This window comes from Telmatherina bonti, assembly GCF_933228915.1.
Source record: "Telmatherina bonti genome assembly, chromosome: 18".
NCBI classification, from domain to species: Eukaryota; Metazoa; Chordata; class Actinopteri; order Atheriniformes; family Telmatherinidae; genus Telmatherina; species Telmatherina bonti.
Window position 1 is genome coordinate 13,883,851 of NC_136616.1, and position 21,831 is coordinate 13,905,681.

The 21,831-nt window shown below is 41.0% G+C and overlaps 1 protein-coding gene across 1 annotated transcript in view; it reads left to right on the plus strand.

Moving 5' to 3' along the window:
• The window catches only part of LOC306769557 (diacylglycerol kinase delta), a gene marked incomplete at its 5' end in the record, with an annotated part of 97,589 nt that overhangs the window by 61,148 nt on the left and 14,610 nt on the right, over window positions 1-21,831 (plus strand). Inside the window, 15 exons of the mRNA XM_079258221.1 lie at window positions 747-879; window positions 1,104-1,210; window positions 1,398-1,523; window positions 4,508-4,610; window positions 4,863-5,022; window positions 6,239-6,347; window positions 9,573-9,712; window positions 11,825-11,912; window positions 12,296-12,387; window positions 14,435-14,534; window positions 16,075-16,140; window positions 19,567-19,738; window positions 19,861-19,959; window positions 20,167-20,245; window positions 20,331-20,438. Coding sequence (XP_079114347.1) covers window positions 747-879; window positions 1,104-1,210; window positions 1,398-1,523; window positions 4,508-4,610; window positions 4,863-5,022; window positions 6,239-6,347; window positions 9,573-9,712; window positions 11,825-11,912; window positions 12,296-12,387; window positions 14,435-14,534; window positions 16,075-16,140; window positions 19,567-19,738; window positions 19,861-19,959; window positions 20,167-20,245; window positions 20,331-20,438 — 1,682 coding nt within the window. The remainder of the gene's footprint in view (window positions 1-746; window positions 880-1,103; window positions 1,211-1,397; window positions 1,524-4,507; window positions 4,611-4,862; window positions 5,023-6,238; window positions 6,348-9,572; window positions 9,713-11,824; window positions 11,913-12,295; window positions 12,388-14,434; window positions 14,535-16,074; window positions 16,141-19,566; window positions 19,739-19,860; window positions 19,960-20,166; window positions 20,246-20,330; window positions 20,439-21,831) is intronic.

Consider the following 21,831-nt stretch of genomic DNA (forward strand, 5'->3'; position numbering starts at 1 on the left):
TTGGCTCCTCCCACTCTTGTTTTGCTCCTTGCGTGATCCGAGGCTTTTTTATTCACATCTTTTTCCAGGCAAATAAACCAAGCCGGGTTGGGGAAATCCTTCCTGAATTTTCTCAGTCATGTTTGCCTTCTGAGTTTCTTCTTCACTACTTTGTATTTTCATCCTAACACGCTGTTTATATGCAGGGTGAGGCTATCAGGTATGCACTGCGGGAGTGGAAAATAGGAAATATAAGAAATTAACAACTCCATTTGGGTCCGAATGTTTAGATTGTTCAGAGTTTTTACAGATTTACAGTAAACTGAGAGGTCAAACTATATTTCTTATTGTTCATGATTACAAAATGTACAGACTACAATCAGGACGATGAACCATTTCACCCAGAGTAAAATAAGGTCTCTTAGCAAGATTACCTACCCCAGCTTTAATGGGAAGGAAATGGAGGACTGGATCACTGGATCACCTAACATGTCCCATGCATGTTAGGTTAATTGGTCACTCTAAATTGCCCCTAGGAGTGAGTGTGAGCATGAGTGTGGTTGTTCGTCTCTCTGTGTGGCCCTGCGATGGACTGGCGAGCTGTCCAGGGTGTACCCTGCCTGTCGCCCAAAGCCAGCTGGGCTCCAGCTTCCCCGCGACCCTGAATTGGAATAAGTGGTTCGGAAAATGAATGAATGAATGAATGAATAATTCATTTGTCCCATCCTGTAACCCCCCCCCCCCCCCCCCCCCCCCTCCTCCACCAGGCCAGCCAGTTCAACATGGAACATTTCTCTGGGATGCACAATTGGTACGCCTGCTCACACGCCAGACCGACCTTCTGCAACGTCTGCAGAGAAGCGCTGCCAGGCGTCACCTCCCACGGCCTGTCCTGTGAAGGTACACACACATGCACACACACTGGGTGCTATATTTGTGCTCTTACAGTTACTCACCAGAAGATTCAGCCAATCTGCTAAAAACTTCCCTTTAAGTAAAACCATTTTGTCACAGTTATTGTAAGTTTTCTCTGGCTTCCTTTTAGTCGTAAAGATGCAGGTTTATAGCTAAGGCAGGATTTAGCTGACCTTTTTCTTTCTTTTTTTGCTATCTGTCCACCACAGTTTGTAAGTTTAAGGCTCATAAGCGCTGTGCTGTTCGCTCCACCAACAACTGTAAGTGGACCACATTGGCCTCCATAGGAAATGACATCATTGAAGATGAGGAAGGGGTGAGAAATGAAGCTCTTTTCATCTGTTTTTAATTGTAATTATTGCATAAAATTAGATATTCATCAAAGGAAAAGTGGGGGCTTGGATTTATTGATGTTGCAACAGTTCATCTGAATGGACCGTTGTTGTATCGAGATCTTTAAAGGAAAAAAAGCCTTAATATGTTTCTTTTTGCTTTTTCTGCAGGTATCCATGCCACACCAGTGGCTGGAAGGTAACCTGCCTGTCAGCGCCAAATGTGTGGTGTGTGACAAGAACTGCGGCAGCGTACGGCGGCTGCAGGACTGGCGCTGCCTCTGGTGCAAGGCCATCGTAAGTGGGATAGATTTTTCACCATCCCTCCTGTCTGAAACTGTCATGTCATCACAGGGTTAGATTTTATTTGAGGCTCTGCTGGCAGCTGACTTGTTTTTATGTTTGGTTTCAGTTCATGAAACGTTGAAAGTTATTATTTTTCCTGCTGGAGGGCAAGCACCAAGGCCGGATGATCCAATGGGTATTATGGGCACAGGCCCAGGTGCCCACTCCCACTTGGGGCCCAACATAGGGCAAACACCAGCAGTTTGGACATAAAACAAAATGTGTATCAATCAAATCAATCAAAGATACTTTATTTATCCCCGAGGGGAAATTCAAGTATATATAAAAGCCAGATAGTTACACCAGTCTCCAGTGTGTTGCTATTGGTACCATTGGCTGGGAGATGTTAGAAATGTCGTTTCACAGTTTATTATTCAAAATTTTCACAATGTTGCGATGGGGAAGGGGGCCCCCTGGGACACTCTGGGCCCAGGGACCTGTGCACTTTTAATCTGGCCCTGGCAAACACACCTGCTGCAAACCAGGGCTTTTATTCAAATTCTGCGTAGTGGGAGAGGTTAAACCAAAAGCAGCTCTTATGAATGCTGTGGAAACTGTGTATCATGACTTTAAGTTGCTTGAGAAGAGCAAGCAGTGTTAAATTAATAACTCATTTATGATTATGACTGAATTGTCTTTTTATTTGTCAGTCGGCAGGATAAGCTTAGGAAATTGTAACTTCCAGGATGAGATGTGCTAGCAAGCTTTTCCTTTGCTTCCGACTTAGCCCGCCGTCCCATAAAGACTGGAAGTCTGAAAGGTTAACTGGAACCATCAGAGTAATGGAACAGATCCTAGGATAGCGCTGAGCTCCCTGAGGGGAGGAAGAACAGGCCAGCAGAGACTGATGAATCCCTGTCAGCTGAAGACTGATGTCATTTTCCTGTGCAGCAGTATTGACTACATTTAATGAAGCTTTTACGGGCCGCGTGATTATTCTTATACGACAAAAGGAACTGGGACGTTTTAGGACAATCTGATTGCACTGACATTGCATGTTTTTTCATGTAATGCAATTTTTATTAACATTTTCAACAATGGAAAAGAAGTAGTTCAATGTTACAAGAAATGACACCCATTTTCCTTTGGAAACACCCTCTACCCCCCAACCAACCAACACATTACAGATCTGTATACTTAGTGTTAAGGAGATGAGCCAACAAGGAAGGATCAAATAGTATACTAGTCAGACAGCATTAAGAAGCCTCCTAATCCCAACCAGGTTTGGATAGTAGACGAACGAGCATGGTTAAGTCTAGGTAGATAACTCCAGGTACAAAATATCCAACAGATGTTTTATTGAGAAGTCATGGAGAGGCAGCAACCTCTGGACTGACATGCGTGTTTTTAATTAAATCTACTCGACAGTGGAACAAATGACTAATATAAGTATGTATCCGGCATTTGTAATCTAAACAAACCGTGCTAACATGTTTCCTAAGCAAACATGATGCACAATAAATATGTCGGATGCTACTTTTTTAAGATTGCTCTGCTGCCATCTAGTGGCGAAAAAAGGCATAATCCAACTCTCGTGTAATGGGTGTAATTATAACGTCCCTCCCTGGAAAAAATAAAAAGCTTTATGTCACATCATGTGCAGTCAGAGTTGCCTTTATGGGGGATTTCATGTGGAGCAGACACATGCATTTTAGGCGAGCAGCATGCAGAGAAGGAGTTAATGCTGTCTTTGCTGTTATAACATGACTTGTTCCTGTAAAAATCAACACATAACCATCTGGGGAAAAGAAATAAGAGATGGATTTTAGGGGATTTATTATGTGAACAGTTTGCCAACATGTTTTCCACACAAGCATGAAGTCAGATGATACTTTAATGTACTTTGCTGCCCTGGAGTGGCGGAAAATGTCAGCTCTGACTTTGCATTGTGCAACCAGTCATAAATGTAATTTCCTTAAGGGGTGTGTGTTTACATTTGTCCTTTTAGTGGGAAACATATAAATATTGTAGGTTAAAAAAAAAAAAAAAAAAAAAAAAAAGGGGAAAATTGAATCAAAAAATCAAAAAGCAGGATTTTTTTTGCAATTTTAATTTTTTTTTTTATAAAAATCCTTTTTTTTTCAAGAAAATAAAAACAATCAATAATTTTTTTTGGTCATTTTTATTGTTTTTATTGATGTTTTTACTTGTCTTCTTGGGCTTTATAGCAGCAGAATGATGATCTGGCTACAGTGTTTTTTCTTAATTAAAATCAAGAAAAATGACGAGCAAAAAAATAAGTTTTATACATTTATTTTGTTTTTAATCTACAAAAATCAGCAACATCAAAGAATTTTGAGAATCGCAATTTAAAATCAAATCGGCACCCAAAAATATCAGAATCGAATTGAATCGGGACAAAAGCATATCGTCACAGCCCGAGTAAAAAAGCAGGTTTAACAAAAGTGGTTCATCGCTGCTAAAACACTTTTATTGCTCTGCAATTTTCTACCCAGTTTAAACCAGGCTTATTACCAGTGTAAACCAGACCTTTATGTAACAAGGACAGCACAAAACTGTGTTCGAAGTGTAAAAATACTCTGAAACTCGTCGTGGTCTCTGAAAATCTAGTGATGTTAAGTAATCCAGCTGGGAAGTTTTTGCTGAGTCATCCTTTTAAGTAACAAACACTCGGTCACGGTGATGTAACTTCATGCTTTCACTTTGTCTTGTGCACCCTTAGCGAAGGCGGTTTGTGTTTTTACTGTACAGCGCACAATAACACACAGTCTGAAGTATCATCCTCAGTGCATAAACACAAAGGAAACAATTACACACATCCACACACACACACACACAAATGAATCAGGGAGGCATTTGTAAAGGTTACAGATCTGGCATTTGGTGCATTTCAGAGGGATGTAGTGACCTTTCTGCTTCCACTGAAATATAGACTTTCTATGGAGACCAATAACTCTCTGTGCATGTCTGTGCAGGTCCACAACAGCTGTAAAGAACAAATGGGAAAAGTGTGTCCTTTAGGTCAGTGTCGGGTCTCAATCATCCCTCCCACTGCACTCAACAGCATCGACTCAGACGGTGAGACACCACACACACACACACTCACATTACAGCATGAACAGGTTCAAAGTGCAGGAACGTCAACGTGGACAGTAGCTTTGAGGCCCAGTTTAATTCCCAGTTTATCCTCTTTATCCCAGATAACAGAGATACAAAGAGAAATTAAACTTTGATTAATCTTTTCTTGCTTTTTTTATTTGCTTACTGGATCTGATATGCAGGATCCGTCACATGAGCAGTGGCGTTTAAAGTTGTTTGTTTTATTTTCAGGCTTCTGGAAGGCCACCTCCGCGTCATGCTCCAGCCCTCTCTTGGTCCTGGTCAACTCCAAAAGCGGCGACAACCAGGGAGTCAAATTCCTGCGCAAGTTCAAGCAGCTTCTGAACCCGGCTCAGGTGTTTGACCTGATGAACGGAGGACCAGAGCTCGGGTACCTTTTCATACAAAATGCTCACAGCCGTCAGTCAGCTGCTGCGTCTAGAAGTCTGACCATAGACCGTATATGAAAGATGGACGGAGCCTTCGGCGGTTAAAAGTGAAGCCTACGCGGAAGTGCATAAAACTGCAGTTCCCCCTTTATCCACTAGGGGCTCCGAAACGGAGCAAATCCAACAGACTCCCATGTTAAAAAAAACCAACTTCACAGCAGAAATAAACATGTTTACAGCCTGGTTCAAAAATCCATTTTAGGTTTAATAGGTCAGGTTTACCTTCATGACAACTGTGGGGGGAGTGAATTTTTTTCTAACTCGCCCGTTTAAAAGTAATTTAATCTCCAAGTTTGGCATATTTAGGAGCATGTCCTTTTGATTGACAGGCACCCAATCTCCTGCTTCAAGTCAGAAGAACGTAAAACAACCGCGGTTTTTAGCCGGTTAACAGTGTGACTTAGCTTCAGCGTGCTTACCTCCGTTAGCTGGTTAGCTCCTGTTATCTCTGGGTTAGCTCTTAGCTACAGAAAACTCGGAGTTCGCTCAATTCAATTCAATTCAACTTCATTTATATAGCGTCAAATCACGGCAATGCCATCTCAAGACGCTTTACAGACAGAGAAGAAAATATAATGAAAGCCAATTCATAATAGCCTATATAAGGAAACCAACAGATTGAGTTGAGTCCAACTCAATCTCCCATCCTTGGCAAGCACACTGGCAACAGTGGGAAGGAAAAAACTCCCTTTTAACAGGAAGGAAACATCCGGCAGAACCCGGCTCAGGGACAGGCAGCCATCTGCCTCTGCTGTGTGGGGGGAAGAGGACAGAAAGACAACAGACAACAGGAACTGCTACTCCCGGCCAGGGAGACCTGCTGAGACAGGAGACATACATGTTAATGATGCAACACTCGATGTCAATCATCCACCATGACGCTCACAGCCCCCCCTCTCAGCTCCACCTCTTTGCCCATATTTGTATTTTCCGGACAAGACGAAATGCATGACGCTGCCAACATGGCGATGGTAGGAACCGCCCACCGAGCTTCAATTCAGTTCTTCAGAAACCTATGGGTGACGTCACAGAGGCTCCGCCCATTTTTCTATATACAGTCTATGTGTCCGACAAACTGCTGTTTACGGGAGTTTTCCGTGCAACTCCGAACATTTTCAGCTTCTCGTTGCCTCTCATTGCTCTCTCTCCTCCCTTCAGCCTGCGGCTCTTCCAGAAGTTTGTGACATTTCGGATCCTGGTGTGTGGGGGAGATGGCAGCGTGGGCTGGGTGCTCTCAGAGCTGGATAAACTCAACCTCCATAAACAGGTGAGAACAGCAAAGTGAAGACTGAGGAGGAGGAGGAGGCTAACATCATGCCTATTACTGCACTGCACATAAATATGATTTAATCTGACGTTGCCTTTATTTTGCACTGCGTTGTCATGGCAACTACATTAAAAATAAATTATTTTGCACTAAATTCTTCATCTTATTTCATCCAGCTGTAAAAGAAATTAATTGTAGTGCAAAGGAGTGGGGGAAAAAAACAGCTTGATTATGTAAATTAATTCACTATTATTATTAAATTAACTTTCATTAATTAATTTCATGCTGCCTCAACAGATTTGGTTTTTTTTATTCTGAATTAATAAATGAGCAGCGTTTCAAATCAGGTTGGATCCTGTTTAATCTCAGGTCGTGTTGAACTAAACGTATGTGATGCTCAGATAGACTCCATTTGAGCAGCTGATAAGCAGCCGGTGTGTGTGGAAATTTGACAAACGTCAGCTGCAGCGACTGAACAGACGTAGGATGCGCCGCTCTGGCAGAGGAGCAAATTGCAATGACTAAGACCCTTCTTAAATGTTTGGCTACCAGTAAAAAAAATTGCTTTTTGTCATTTGTCATTAATTAAACTTGTAATTTAACAACACATCAAATATGGACAGACTGGAACCTACATGTTCAAAAAACTTTCTAATTATGATTGTAGTTATTTTATTAGTTAATTTATTTTGAAAATATTGAAAATCTTACATCTTACACTCCACCTTTAACATCACACCTTTTAGCTAGATGTAAAGGCGACTAATCAGGCTTTCCAACAATGTTTAATACTACACAAAGAAGTATTATTAAAGAGTTAAAAATAACCAAACAAACACAATTTTCTTTACTTGTTTGCCAAGTTTAGCTCTAGACCTGCGTGTTGAATGGACCATCAGACTTCTCTTTCCTGAGGAGCACATGTCTTGACAGTAAGACAGGAGTTTGGGGAGTTTAGGCTCATTCAGAGGTCTATAAAGTAGAAATAGAAATAAAAAATAAAGTGTTTTTGACTCTACCGATGCATTTAGAAGAGGTGTTTTCACTAACAGGCTTGTCTACCTGCAGTGGAGCTGAGCTCACCTGGTTCAGTAACTGGTTGGAAAGAGCTGCCGGATAGGACTTCTACTTTCTACACCTCTGGGCTCATGCAGTGTAGTAACTCCTTTCAGACTGAGTGGTACACAATGGCTGGTAATGTCTCCCAGGTGATTTCAGATTTGCCAGATTCCCCATCAACGTCTGGTCCGATCACCTCAGCAGATTCCTTCTTGGTTTCACAGCAGCTTAGACACGACCAGTCTTGGAGTCGCCAACTGCATCTGAAGATCTAATAATAGTGGTTCTGGCTTCCCCTGGATGTGTTAAAGAAGAAGAAAAGGGCTTGTTTGTTGCCTCCATCAGCTTCATTTCTCATAGTTTTTGTCACATAACTAATACTGATCCTTATGGGTGTTTGGTTTTTTTTTTGTCTTTCTTTTGCTGCTAACTCAGCCGAGGTCCCAAACAAGACGAGCTAATAAGTGACACGGAAACACTTCAGGCGGCTGAGTCGTCAGAGAGAATAACCACTGTGGGCTTAAGCAAGACTTTCTCTGCAGCAATGCCAGTGACGCAACATACTGTAGTGCCTCTAGGTGTTGCGTGCTTTTCTTTCGCTTGTTTTTTTTGTTTTTTAACCTTGATCTGTCCAGCGTCATAACAAGCAGAATGATGATGCAGATGTAAGGTTGTAGCAGATTTACTTTGCAGAATAGAGCTAAGTAGATATAATGTAAAGTAAGCTTGGATGTGACACCCCCCGTTTTGATATTTGAGTATTTGTAAGTTACATGTTTAATGTTGGAACTGACAACGAGAAACAAGGCAAAAAGAGAAAGGAGAAGCACATGCAAACAACCAGCTGTTGGATCCTCTGTAAGGAAAAGCAGACAATCATAGAGAGCACCAATAGGAAGACAAACAGAGGGAGTAACAACACAAGCTAGGCCGGTCACAGTAACATATGTTGCCATGCGATTAATTGTCTTAGAAATGATTGCGATAGACGAAAATATTAGGCAGAGCAATTGTTGTTGTCATTTTGAGACATTTTTCAACTTAAATAACAATAATACCATAATAATGCAAGAACACCCCTTTTCAAAGATCAACATACTTTAATTTCTAAAGAACACTTATCTTGATGTGCAGATTAGACTCATCCAGTCCCGTCTGCTAAACAGATCAGGATTTTTCCTGGCGTTTTGGCAACGTGGTTATCTGAAACATATGGTCTCTAAACACCATGTAACACAGTTACATAGTCTATGGTAAAGCTCATATACGGGGACATGTTTGGTGGAATAGTAAAATTTCAGTATATCATTTTCCATGTCATTGTAAAGTTGTGGTATTGCCGTTTGTAACATGGATGTTCATCCAGGCAATTCATTCTGGCTGTGAAATGTTTGCAACATTTGTCAAAATGTCGCCTTTAACAATATTAAAGGTCAGCGTTGCTTTACCAACCAGAGTGCGCACCATGTTGCACTGTCCTGTTTGTGTTTAATCTGTCGCTTAAACACCACAGTGACCGTAGACTGTCGGGAAGATGGAGCTAGCCTGTTTGTTAAGATCTTTTTTCCGCCGTTGATGGTTGTTTTAAGTACAGATGGAAGCTTGTTGTATTGTTGTGTTTAATTAATATTGTCTTAAAACAAACATTAGAGAGAGGAAATTAAGACAAATGGAAGTTATTGTGTCCGGCGAACTTATTGCGTATATTTTTTCATATCTTGCGATTAATTGACTTATTGCTTATTGCAACAGGCCTGTCAGTGATCAACCTGCACGTGTGTGTCAGAAAAACATGAGATTGTTTATTAGTTATATTGATAAATCGCTACAGATGCATCTTTTTCTGCAGCGCTCAGTCTTTATGATGAGTTTTAGAATATATTTATCTCCTTCTCTGCCCTGTCCTCTACACTCTGGATAAAAGTGTCCGTTACGTCAGTGTCATGTAATAAACAGAGAAGAGGAAACTGTTCGAAGCTTGGCTTAAAGAACACGGACTGGAAAGCAGCGATTGATCAGAATCAGTTATCTGTTCCCAGCTGCAGCATGCCGTTTAGCTCCAAGGGGGGAAATTGGGTTTTCATTAGGTCTGTGTTGAGTTGACTCTCACGTTGTCATAACTTATCACAGCCAGAATCATCATCATCCGCCGCCATGTCTCCACAGTGTCAGCTCGGCGTGCTGCCGCTGGGCACAGGAAATGACTTGGCTCGTGTTCTGGGCTGGGGAGGCCTCTGCGATGACGACGCTCAGCTGCTGCAGATCCTGGAGAAGCTGGAGAGAGCCACCACCAAGATGCTGGACCGGTAAGAGGAGCAACCTGTTGTTTACAGACATTCCTGTCACATTCATGACTGTTCTAGCAAAACAAATTAAAACAACTGTTTAAAGCGAAAGTCTTGCAGCCAGAAAAGGCTCAGTTGACCCTCATGATGGAAACATTGGGGGTAATACCTGTTGAAATAGTTTGTGGGGTGGATTCCCAAATGAAACCTTTATTTGCTTCAGTAAAGGACAGCAAACAGGAGCTGGCAGCAAGTCAGAGCGATAGAGAAAACTGGGCTGGTCATTTCTTTTCCTGCCTTAGGGGTTGATTTATTATATTAAAAGTAAGGTTTTTTTGCCACAAAGCTCAGCGGTGATAGGCGCTAAATTAAAGCAGCTTTATTGGTAACCGGAGATTGTGATGGTTTGTTTTCTGCAGGCAAACAAATAACAACAAAAACCAGCTGCTTACTTTCATATGTTCCATGTAAACTGGATTGTTTCTTAGCTATTCAGTCGAATGTCAGCGTTTTCTGCCGGTGTGTGAGATGTATGTTTGTAGACTGAATCACTGCAAAGGCTTTCCTGTATTTTAACGAATGCATGCGGAAATGTGGAACATGCTGCACATGCGTGCTTGCGTGTTCAGTGTCTGAACTTGCCATCGCAAGCTTCATCATCTTCCTCAGCCTGAAGCAGCTCCTTCTGCATAGTAATTACTTAAGCTGTTGATCGAAGGCAATTCCTGTTGGAGGTATTAAGTATTTTGGCACTGAGGTGTCAAGTAAAAAGGAAAACAACCTGATTGAAGAAAATAAACATAAAACTTTATATTTAGAAATTAAAGCCTTTATGTAGTTTTTTAACCAAATGTACACAAAGTTAACGTGTGAGTACATTGTAATACAAAGCGTAACCACTAAGACAGGTTTGATACTGTAAATGGTAATTTAAAAGCTATATCTGTAATGTGTCAACCAAGCGGCAGCCTCCGGCGGTAAAAAGTAAAGCCTATGCAGAAGTGGAGAACCGTAGTTCCCTCTTCATCCACTAGGGGATCCAAAACAGAGCAAATTCCCATAGTCTCCCGTGTTAAGACCAACTTCACCGCAGAAATAAACATGTTTACAGCCTGGTTCAAAAATCTATTTTCAGTTTTATAGGTCGGGTTTACCTTCATGAAAACTGTGGGGGAGTGGATTTATTTCTAACTCACCCGTTTAAAAGGAATTAAAACTCAAAGTTCGGCATATTTAGGGGTGTGTCCTTTTGATTAACAGGTACCCCATCTCCATCTTCAAGTAAGAACGCAGAACAACCCCGGGTTTTGTTTTTTTTTTTTAGCCGGTTAACAACATGACTTAGCTTTAGCCCGCTTACCTCCGTTAGCTGGTTAGCTAGTTAGCTCTTAGCTACAGGCAGCTCGGAGTTCGCTAGATGTCAATCATCCACCATGATGCTCACAGCCCCCCTCTTTACCCATATTTGTAGCTTCAATTCAGCTCTTCAGAAACCTGTGGGTGATGTCACGGATGCTGTCCATCTTTTATATACACTCTATAACAGGGGTGCCTAAGTCCGGTCCTCAAGATCTACCATCCTGCTGTTTTTAGGTGCAACCCTTCTCCAACACACCTGATTCAAATAAGTGGCTCATTAGCAGGCCTCTGCAGAGCTGAATAGTATGCAGAAGAGGAATTCAGCTATTTGACTAAGCTGTGCTGGACAGGGGTTGCATCTAAAGGTTGCAGGATGGTAGATCTCAAGGACTGGACTTGGGCACCCCTGCCCTATAGAGTCAACATAGACCAGGTTGCATTACGCCACCAGCTAGTAGCTAAGGCTCTGCAAGATATGCTAATGCTAACGACCGCTAATGCAGCTGTTTTTTTTTTTGTTTGTTTTTTGTTTGTTTTTTATATATAAGTAAACCAGCTTAATGTTATTTTTAATAACATTTAGGTAATCAAATAGAATAACAAAAAACTTCTTATCAGTCTGAACTACTGACGAGTTTCTGCTCATCTTCTGTCAGCGGTATGATCTTTGAAAGCTAAAGGACACAGTCTGCTGGTTTTCTCTAATGACCTGCTCTGATATCAACCTGATAACGTCTGTTAATCCGGTGCTTGACATCCATGTGTGTTTTTTAGATGGAGCGTGATGACATATGAAGTGCCAACAACCAATAAACACACTCCGATAGTGAAGGAAGATGACAGCCTCGATTCTCCTCTGCAGGTAAATTACCCCACACAACTTTCTGGAGTCTGCCTCCCTTTAAACAGAGAGCATCCGTAAAAGCCGGAGCTTGCAACCCGAGAGGAATTATTTTGGAAAACATCCACAGAGAATCAATTGATCCTGGCAGGTGGAAAGCTAAAGCAATCAGGCCAAAACCACGGGTAGCGCTGCAGATATTGACAAAGGGCAGCTCTGTGTTTGAGAAGCTGAAGTCTGCTTCTAAACTGCTTAATATGAAGAGATAGTACGCAAACATATCAAAACTCCTGTCCAAATATGGCAAACCATTCTCCCATCAGAGATGATGTCTGTACAGGTCGTGTTATATTCTGCAAAAAGAAGACAACCATTTCTAAAGCCTTTCTTTCTTCATGTCTCAGGTCCACATAACTCAATATGCTGACTCCGTGGCCTCCCACCTCGCCAAGATCCTGGACTCGGACAACCACAGTGACGTCATCTCCTCTGCTAAGTACGTGCTGCAGATTCCTTCACCAACAGGAAGTGAAAATGGAGAAGGAGATGTGAATGCAGGGTCTGTAAATGCAGTGTTGGAGGAAGTGAAGAGAGGAGAGGGATGTTAAGAGAAAGAGGCGCGCAGAGAGAGGCGAGCGGGTGTCTGGTCAGCAGGTATCGATTTTCTGTTCGGGTCCGGAGGACGCACAAACACTTGAGTGTGTGAGCTGTGTGCCCCGGCTTTGAGCGAAAGAGACGGATGAATCAGTGCTGAGGAGGGGGGGTCATCCTCAGTGCATTAGTACATAGCAGCCGTCCTCCGGGAGAAGTGCAGCGGCCATTACGGAGCACTTTTCTCCACCGCTCTGCGTGCGCTTTCAAACCAAAGCTGATTGCTGTTTAAGACCTGCAGAATGTCTGAATCACCTCAGGGACTTAAGGAAACACGCAAAGTGCACTTTCACAGAAGCAAAACACTCCTGCTGGTGTTGGATGAAGAAAAAGCGTAGTTTTTTTCTTTTTTTTTTATTTCCAGACGCACATGGAAATTTGACTAGGAATAAACGTAAAGAAGTTGACTGTAGTTTTTAGGGGTGGGAAAATCGAATTAAAAAATCAGAAATCTGGACTTTTTTTTCTTCACAATTTTAAAATTGATTTTTTGTTAAAAAAAAAAAAAAAATTAATAAATTTTAAAAAAAATTCAAATAAATAGTATTTCAAATAAGTAAATTTTCAAATACACTATAAAAATTTTTTGTCCTTTTCATAGTTTTTATTGATCTTTTTACTTGTCTTATTGGGCATCAAAGCAGCAGAATGATGGTCTGGCTACTGTGTTGTTTTTTCCTCACTGAAATGGATAAAAATGATGAGCAAAAAACAAGTTTTATACATTTTTTTATTTTTAATTTCAAAAATCAGAAATATCTGAGAATTGTTAGAATCGCAATTTAAATCGAATCGGCACCCAAAAATATCAGAATCGATTTGAATCGGGACAAAAGCATATCGTCACAGCCCTAGTAGTTTTCCTCTTGTTTGTACAATTGTAATGGCTTCCTTCAAACGTAACAGGATGAAACTGGCAGTAAAGACGAGCTAGATGAACAAATCAGAGCCCCAGCTGAGTGAACACATCAACTTTCAGCTTTATTTGTATAGCACCACTTCACAACAATATTGTCACAGGGCACTTTACATACCCATCATTCCAAGCCAATTCATAGACATCCTCTAATAGAAACCAACTGATTGCATCGAGTCATGACTTCAATCCAATCCCCCATCCTGAGCTTGTACGTGGCGACAGTGGGAAGGAAAAAACTCCCCTTTAACAGGAAGAAAACCTCCGGCAGAACCCGGCTCAGGGAGGGCAGCCATCTGCCTCCACTGGTTGGGGTGGAGAGGACAGGAAAGAAAGATCAACATGTACAATTGCACTTATTCAGGAAGACCTGCAGGAAAAAAGTAGAAATAAGTTAGAGACGGCAATATTGGCATATATTTAAATATTAATATATTAGAGAAATAGAGCGAGGTACTTCTCAGTGCATCAGGTAACATCCCCATTGCTACATAAGTAATGGATGGCTAGACTACCCATAACTATAAGAGCAAAGAGCATAACCTGGACAGTTGGGTCCCGTACATCTATGTCTGTGTATTTTTACGCTGTAAATCGAACTGCGGACCAAACCTGCAGAACAGGACTGTCAGAAAAACTAAGCTGCGTTCTGCTGCAGAGGACAAACACGATTAACTTTACAGTATCTAATGTTTCCTAAATAAATGCCATGTGAGCTTAGAGAAGCCTCTCCGCTGAGTCACGCAGCAGCTGAGAGTAAACGGTGAGCCTGTGGAGGCGGCGCAGCTGACAGGCAGGTAGGCGGCAATGAACCGACATGTGTGTTAGCGTGTGCGTGTAATCTCTAGAGCAGTGAATCACCAAATCTTCATCGTGTTAACCGCATAATCTGTTTGTTTCTTGGTGTTAATTATGTTAACCATCACTCCCACTTTCCCTCCTTCCTACCTCACCTACCCCCCCACCCTCCTGGCAGGTTTCTGTGTGGGACGGTGAACGATTTTGTGGCGGAGGTGGGGAAGGCGTACGAGAGAGCCACAGAGAACAAGGAGGAGGCAGATGCCATGGCGAAGAAGGTAAATGGCCTTTTGCATATATGTGTGTGTGTGTGTGTGTGTGTGTGTGTTATGTAAGCACTTGTATAACACTAACTAGTGGGCAAATGTAGGTGTGTGTGTGTGTGTGTGTACTATATAATGGAGAGTGGATAACATGATGAAAGGCTCAGTGGTGCCACTTCCTCCGTTACTGCGTTCTGTGCCGCTGGCACTTCATTCTCACTGCATGTTGAATAATTTGAGTTTTTATACGAGTTTGAGGCTGAACTCAGAAATCAGAAAGACTTTTATTGCCATTTTCTGAACAATTCACAGACTAGGAACTTGTTTCGGTGATTAGGTGCTGAATAATAAAAATAATAATAAAAACACTGAATAATAATATAAAAGTAGAAATACAGCTATTTTACAACTATTTTACAAAAAATGTAAAGGCATGCAGAGAAATTAACATATATTCATACATTCCTTTTTTTTTTCTTAAAAATATATAATAAAAGTAAAGGTAAAAGTAATTTCGTATGTAGACATGCAGATATGTACAGTATGAACAGTAGCATCCAAACAACCATGCAAATTAGCAGTGCAATAGATGAAGTGATGTGACATGACTTCTTTAAGTGACTGGAGTTATAAAGTGTCCAGCTCCGGTATTATGAGTCTTCATGAGTCTTGAACGCTGTTTGTAAGAACTGGTCCATTTTGCAACAGGGTTGTAAGAACCTGAACCTGCTGAACCTCTGTGTTTACACTTTGTAGTACAACTTTTCCACCGATTAGATCCAGTCTTATTGGTCCTGCTTCCCACACAGGACCAGATTTAGACATTATGGGGCTCAAGGCAAAAACCCAGCCATGTGGTGGAGATTTTTAAACCCTTGTTTTTCCATTAAATGTTTTATACTCATTCGTTTTAGTAGACTTCACTCAGACTCCATGGTAGCTTAGTTCCCGAGGGAATTTCTAACCTTTTGCTAATGGTAAAGTTCACCTCATTATTTTCTTTTTTTAGATCCCCATTAGCGTGAGCTAATGTAGCAGCTACTCTTCCTGGGGTTCACATTTAACACACATTACAGAATAAAGAACAAGCTCTGATGACCTGTACAGTGCCAGGGACATACTTCTTTTTCACATATTCTGGGAAACGTTAAGGTTTGCTTTAAAAACAAACATTTATTTGCTTAAATGAAAATGTTTTGCATAAACATTGAAGGGGAAAAAAAATCTTCTCTATTCTCTGTCTGAGAACGTCAAGTTTCATCCCTCATTTCCAAATATTGTTATGCTCCATTGTGTCTGGTAGAAAATCAGACTATTACCTCTCTAAATAGAGCTCCTCAGTGCTCTATAAGAGCATGTATTGATTTCAGGTTGGTATTAGGTTTTACTGCCGCTGCACACAATAAGCATTTGATACGCTGTGTGCAGCACTGATGCCCTCTTATCGCCAGATACACACTGTCTTTATGTGTTTCTGAAGTAGGAAGGGGAGCTATATAAACAATAAAAATACATTAATCTCTTCCTTTCCCTCCATTTCTATCGCCTCTTCTAGTGTGCACTTCTGAATGAGAAACTCGATTCCCTGGTCAAAGCCTTGAGCGAGGAAGCAGAAGCACAGGTAATAAAAGCTTCACTTCCTATGAGTAAGACATGCTCAGAAAGACTGAGAGAAACATTCAATCTCTTTTTTAATACGCCGGAAAAGCCCAAAATGGAAATGTTTTGCACCACAAATGTTTTTAAATGTTTTGCACCAAAACAAAAAAAAAACTTCAAAGAGGTTAAAATCTGCTTGTTATGTCAGGCTGGTGAGTGTTTTTTATTGTGATGCTGATTCCCAGCCTGCTTGGGAGGCCACAGCAATAACCTCACAGGATCACGTCATCGAATTTTAGTATTTCCAGCTTTGGAAAATTATTCAGACTAAGCGTACTGAATGTGAAAAATAACTACAATTGTGTAAAAATCAGGATTTTAAGTAGGTAATCTTGCTCAGAGACAATTTTTTTGTACTCTGGGTGAAGTGGTTCCTCGTCCCTTCAGTTTGCTGTAAATCTGTAAAAACTCTGACCAATCAAAACGTTCAGGCCGAAATGAAGTTGTTCATTTCTTATATTTCCTAAGCTTCTTCTCCCGGCTCCCCTCCTCCCCCTCTCGTAGCGCATACCTGATAGCTTGCATATAAGTAGTATGTTAGGATGAAAATACAAAGTAATGAAGAAGAAACTCGAAGGGCAAGCATGGCTGAGAAAATGTAGGCTAGCATCTTGCTAGCTCCCCAACATTAACTACCCCAGCTTTAATCAAGTATCATTTATGAATACGTCAACTTGCTGCTCTCAGTTCTGACTTTCTGTGTTAGATTATCCTCTGATGTCGCCTGTTTGGCTGCTTTTTAACTCTTTTATTCATTGCTTATAGCCGTTTGGCACCATGTTAGTACAGTTTACACCACCCAGCCATAAGTTTAGGACCACTTACTGAGCATTTCCCTGTTGTTCCCTGAATATTTCTGAGCCCTTGAGATATGGACTCGATGGACCAGTGGAAGGAACAGTTTCTTTGAAAGGGGTAAGAAAGTGGGGAATTGATTGATCAGGTTTGTTTAAACTGATTGGTTTCATGACGTTTCATGGATATGTGTAGCTGGGTATCGTCTGCATAGAAGTACACATTTATGCCACCTGTCCTCTCAACAAAGGACTTAAACGTGAAATGTATTGGTCTGAGCACAGAACCCTGAGGAACTCCATGACATACTCTGGTTTGTGTCGATTCAGTGTTTGGTAGTTGAAATCTTTGTCAGCTCTTCGAGATCACAGACCCCTACCAAGTCTTTGGAGCTTTTTTGCCAATGAATAATTGACCATTAGTAGAAGCTCTAATGGCAAAATTATATAATCCCTATCTTCCCATAATTAAGAGTCATGGATCTAACTGGTGATTCACATCACCTCCAAAATCTAAACACTTATGCCTTTTTACATTTTTGAGATTTCCAGGAAAATCAATGAAAATCTTTCCATAACTTTTCAAGTTGTGTTGCTAACGATCAGACAGACGTTTTCGAAATATAACCTAAGCCTTAAGGAAGGTAAATATAATGTAAATCAGCGTAATGTGGTCACTTCAGTCCCAATAACATGTTGAGACCTCTATAATTAAATGTTGTGATTTATGGCATGAAAAGCAGCATTAACAAACAAACTCACTGCAGCTCAACATTTGCATCTATCAACAACCAGGATTAGCTGAACAGTTTGAGCTGGTCTTTTTGGATCTGACAACTTGGGTCACCCTTTGTTCCGCTTTGGACATCTTGATCACTGCAGACTGGGAGCAACACACTAGAGCTACAGTGGCGATACCACGACCCAACCATCTAGCTACTGTCACAGTCACTCATGACCTTACAGTTATCTATGTATGTCTGCTTTCAAAACACCTTCGTGGCAAAAAAAAAGTTTAGTTGCTTTGTAACATATCCCAACACTTCCAGGTGCTCTTTTTACAAGACAGTAAACATTTCTTATTTTGTCTGTCAGCAGTCACAATACACTGGATTAATGGTACAAGAGTGTTTATCACATTTTATCATTAGCTGCATTTCTGGCTCCTTTCACAGATGATATTTAAGCTGTAATGGATTTAGCAGTGTTACACATCTCTGGTTTCTTCGTGGGAAGTCTAACAACATCAGTTAAATGTGTGTCCTTTCCTTTTAGATTCGCTTATTTACAAACTGATGCAGGTGTTGTCAATGAAAAAGCAGAGCACTGAAAATGTCACCATGATTTTAAGCTCCTGCTCAGTAAAACTGGAAGTGCACTGAATTTTAGCCACTTATCCTACAGCAGCTCTGTCTGTCAATGATACTAAGTACTGCTGCTCAAAGTGAAGCAGACAAGTGAAGTTGCACCTAAGCAGGAATAGTAGTAATGGATGCTTGAAAAGACATTTGCTATGTTTACATGTGACATTTTAATTCTTGTTTTTATTACAGAATAAAAGTTAATTCTGCTTTAAACTGATGAAAAATTACCAAGTAAACACTTAATTCCTAATGCAAATTCATTCATTCATTATCCTAACTGCTTAGTCCGACGAAGGGTCGTGGGAAAGCTGGAGCCTATCCCAGCTGTCATTTGGGCGAAAGGCAGGCTACACCCTGGACAGCTCGCCAGTCCATTACAGGGCCACACAGAGACAAACAACCACTCACTCCTATGGGCAATTTAGAGTAATCAAATAACCGTCTTTAGACGGTGGAAGGAAGTTGGAGAGAACCCACACATACACGGAGAGAACATCCTCGCCCGAGCCGAGGATCGACCCAACGTGCTAACCACTATTCCACTGTGCAGCCCTCTAATGCTAATTTCTATTCTGAATTAAATTTAATTCCGATGTAAGTGCCTGGTTTATTCGCATTTTATTTCCGAACTATTTTATTCCTCTGTCATGTAAACCTTAATTCCGCTCTAAGTCAATTCTGGTCGTTCTAAGCATGCTCGTTACCTTGTCCTGTCCCGATGACGTGTGTTGTTTTGCCTCCCGTGGTCTATCTTTCTTTTTCTTCTCAGTTGCCGCAAAAAGTGAAGTAGTATGCTCGTGTTGAGCTGCTACTTCACATTTATAATGAAAATAGAGGCAAAACTGGTACTTATAATGTAGTTTTTACAAGTTACGACTGAAAAGATGAGAAGCAGGGAGCCAACTTTATTTCCGGTATACGTCATACGTCACGTGCACCCTCTGTCCAATCAGAACCCTTCCCAACCCATGCTCTAAAGAGGAATTAAGTGAGGATGTGTTTCATGTAAACCTTTATTCGGAATTATTATGTTCATGTAAACTCGTAGGAGAATTTATTAATTCCAAATTAAAAAACATGTAACCATACTCAATATGGTTTTACTGCAGCTGTGTTGACACTGGCAAACTCCTACGGCTGTAATATGCTTAAGGGGAAGTCAGGTTGAGTGTGAAAGTCACCTAATAGGTTATATTTGACAGGTTTTGTCACTCATCTATTTTCATCCAGGTGGTACCAGCTGGTTCAGTTCCCAGCCAGGAAAGTAGCAGCTCAAGTCCAGGAGAAAGTGGCGGCGAGTCGGGTTCAGAAGGTAAAACATATCGATCCAAGGAGCAGCTGATGCTCAGAGCCAACAGCCTGAAGAAAGCCCTGAGGCAGATCATCGAGCAGGCTGAGAAAGGTAGCACAGCGGCCAGCGGGCCTTCTTCCTCTTCTCCTTTATCTGTTGCTGTCATCTTTTTTTAAAACATCGAGATGTGAGCACGCTGTTTGCAGTTCACTGACCATGCATCGTCATTTCAGTGGTAGATGAGCAGAACCGACACACACAAGTCCAGAGGATGCCATCGTCATCCTCCATCAAAAGAGAGAACAGTGAGGAGCTGAAGGATGCTGAGCCGCGTAAGTTTCCTTTTAGTTGGAACTCAGGAGGGATGCAAGTGTAGAAGACATTTTTCTCTCAGCCAGCAGATCTTGTCAGAGGTGGTTTGAAGAAATTTCAATCCATCAGACTAAAATAAAATAAATAAAACATAAAAATTAACCTTTTGTAACGTTAAGTATTCCAATGTTTCAAATATTTCATGCAAACAATTTGGTTTTATCCAGGAGGTTTGAGTCCCACAGCCCCCATCGTCTTGGAGAAACCAGAGAACCTCAACACTGTCACCTTCAGCGAAGACACCGTGTAAGTCTGTGTGTGTGTTTACTCCTGCTCGTCTGTGTGTGCAGGTGTCATCATGCATTAATTAACAGTCTGCATGTATCCGTAGTCAGTGCTCAGAGAAGTGTGTGATGAACAACTACTTTGGCATCGGCCTGGACGCCAAAATCTCCCTGGAGTTCAACAACAAGAGAGACGAGCACCCAAAAAAATGCAGGTACAGAAACAGATTGTAGTGTTTTTACCTGAGTAACGTAGCTCATTAACCTCTCTTTAATCAAAGCCGCAGTGTGCGAGACTTACTCCCATCTAGTGGTTCGCTAACAATGCCAACAACAGATGGGTGCTCTCTGGCACCTTGCTGTTTAACCGCATCATTACGCCTACCACGTATGGACAAGTTTGCATGTCCTTTCAGGTGATGAGGTACAGAATGATACGTAATTCTGTTTTGTTGCTGATTCAGATAAGTTACAAGCACGCCCTCCATGTATTTGGTGCCAAACTACAGCTAATAGCTAACGTCAGTAGCTGCGTTTCCATTACATTTTTTCTAAAATAAAAAAAAAATATATATATATATGTAAGTTTCAACAAACAACAAATGCGATTTGTGGGTGTATACATTGAACAGTGTTTAGCGCATTAGCCTCAAGTCTCTTAAAATCTCGTTGCTCCAGCGAGATTTTATGAAAATTGTGGCTTATGCAAGGTAGCCACATAGTGTCGTTTTGGGATTTCATACTTGCTGTGGAAAATTTGCGACATCTTTTCTAGACTTTCCTCCAACATTTTTTCTTTTCTAAAACCTTGAAATTTGCTGTTGTTTGTTCCGCATCGCGCCATCTTTATCGGAAATTAACTGGTCATGACGCCGCCAACGTCACGTTCGGGGACAAGTACATGCGAAAAGTGTTTCCATTACACTTTTGCAATATGTTACTTTATCAAAACATATGAAAAATCACCTCATGAGAGTGTAAAGATATTCTAGCAATATTTGCGACTTATTTCAAAATGTGTTACCATTAGCGTTTTTGTTTTTTTTTTTACTTGTGATATTTAGTTTTTGCGCAATTCTAGGTGTAATGGAAACATACCTATAGTGTGAAATCGTGTGACTAGAGGCAGGACATCAACCCCTTACCCCGTGACAAATAGGCTGAAAAGAATTATGAAACACGAGTAATCAAGTAGTAAAAATTAAAAAATCTGATGACATTTGACTGAAACAGAAAAGATTACGGCAAAGAACCAACACATGACAGTAACATCAGGTCTGAAACCATCATAAATGCATCTGATAACAAAAAGAAGTCAGGCAGAAGTGCCTTTTTTTAATTAAAATGTCAATAATCGGTCAGTGTTTACCTCCACTAGATGAATTAAATCAGATGATTTTGCTGTTCTAATGTCGTCCTTAGAAATTTGCCCCCTTGTATAGTAACCAGCTAACGGAGGTAAGCGGGCTAAAGCTAAGTCACTTTGTTAACCAGCTAAAATCCACGGTTGTTCTACATTCTTCCTTCTTGCAGCGGGAGATCAGGTACATGTCAATCAAAAGGACACGCCCCTAAATATGCAGAATTTTTAGATTAAATTACTTTAAA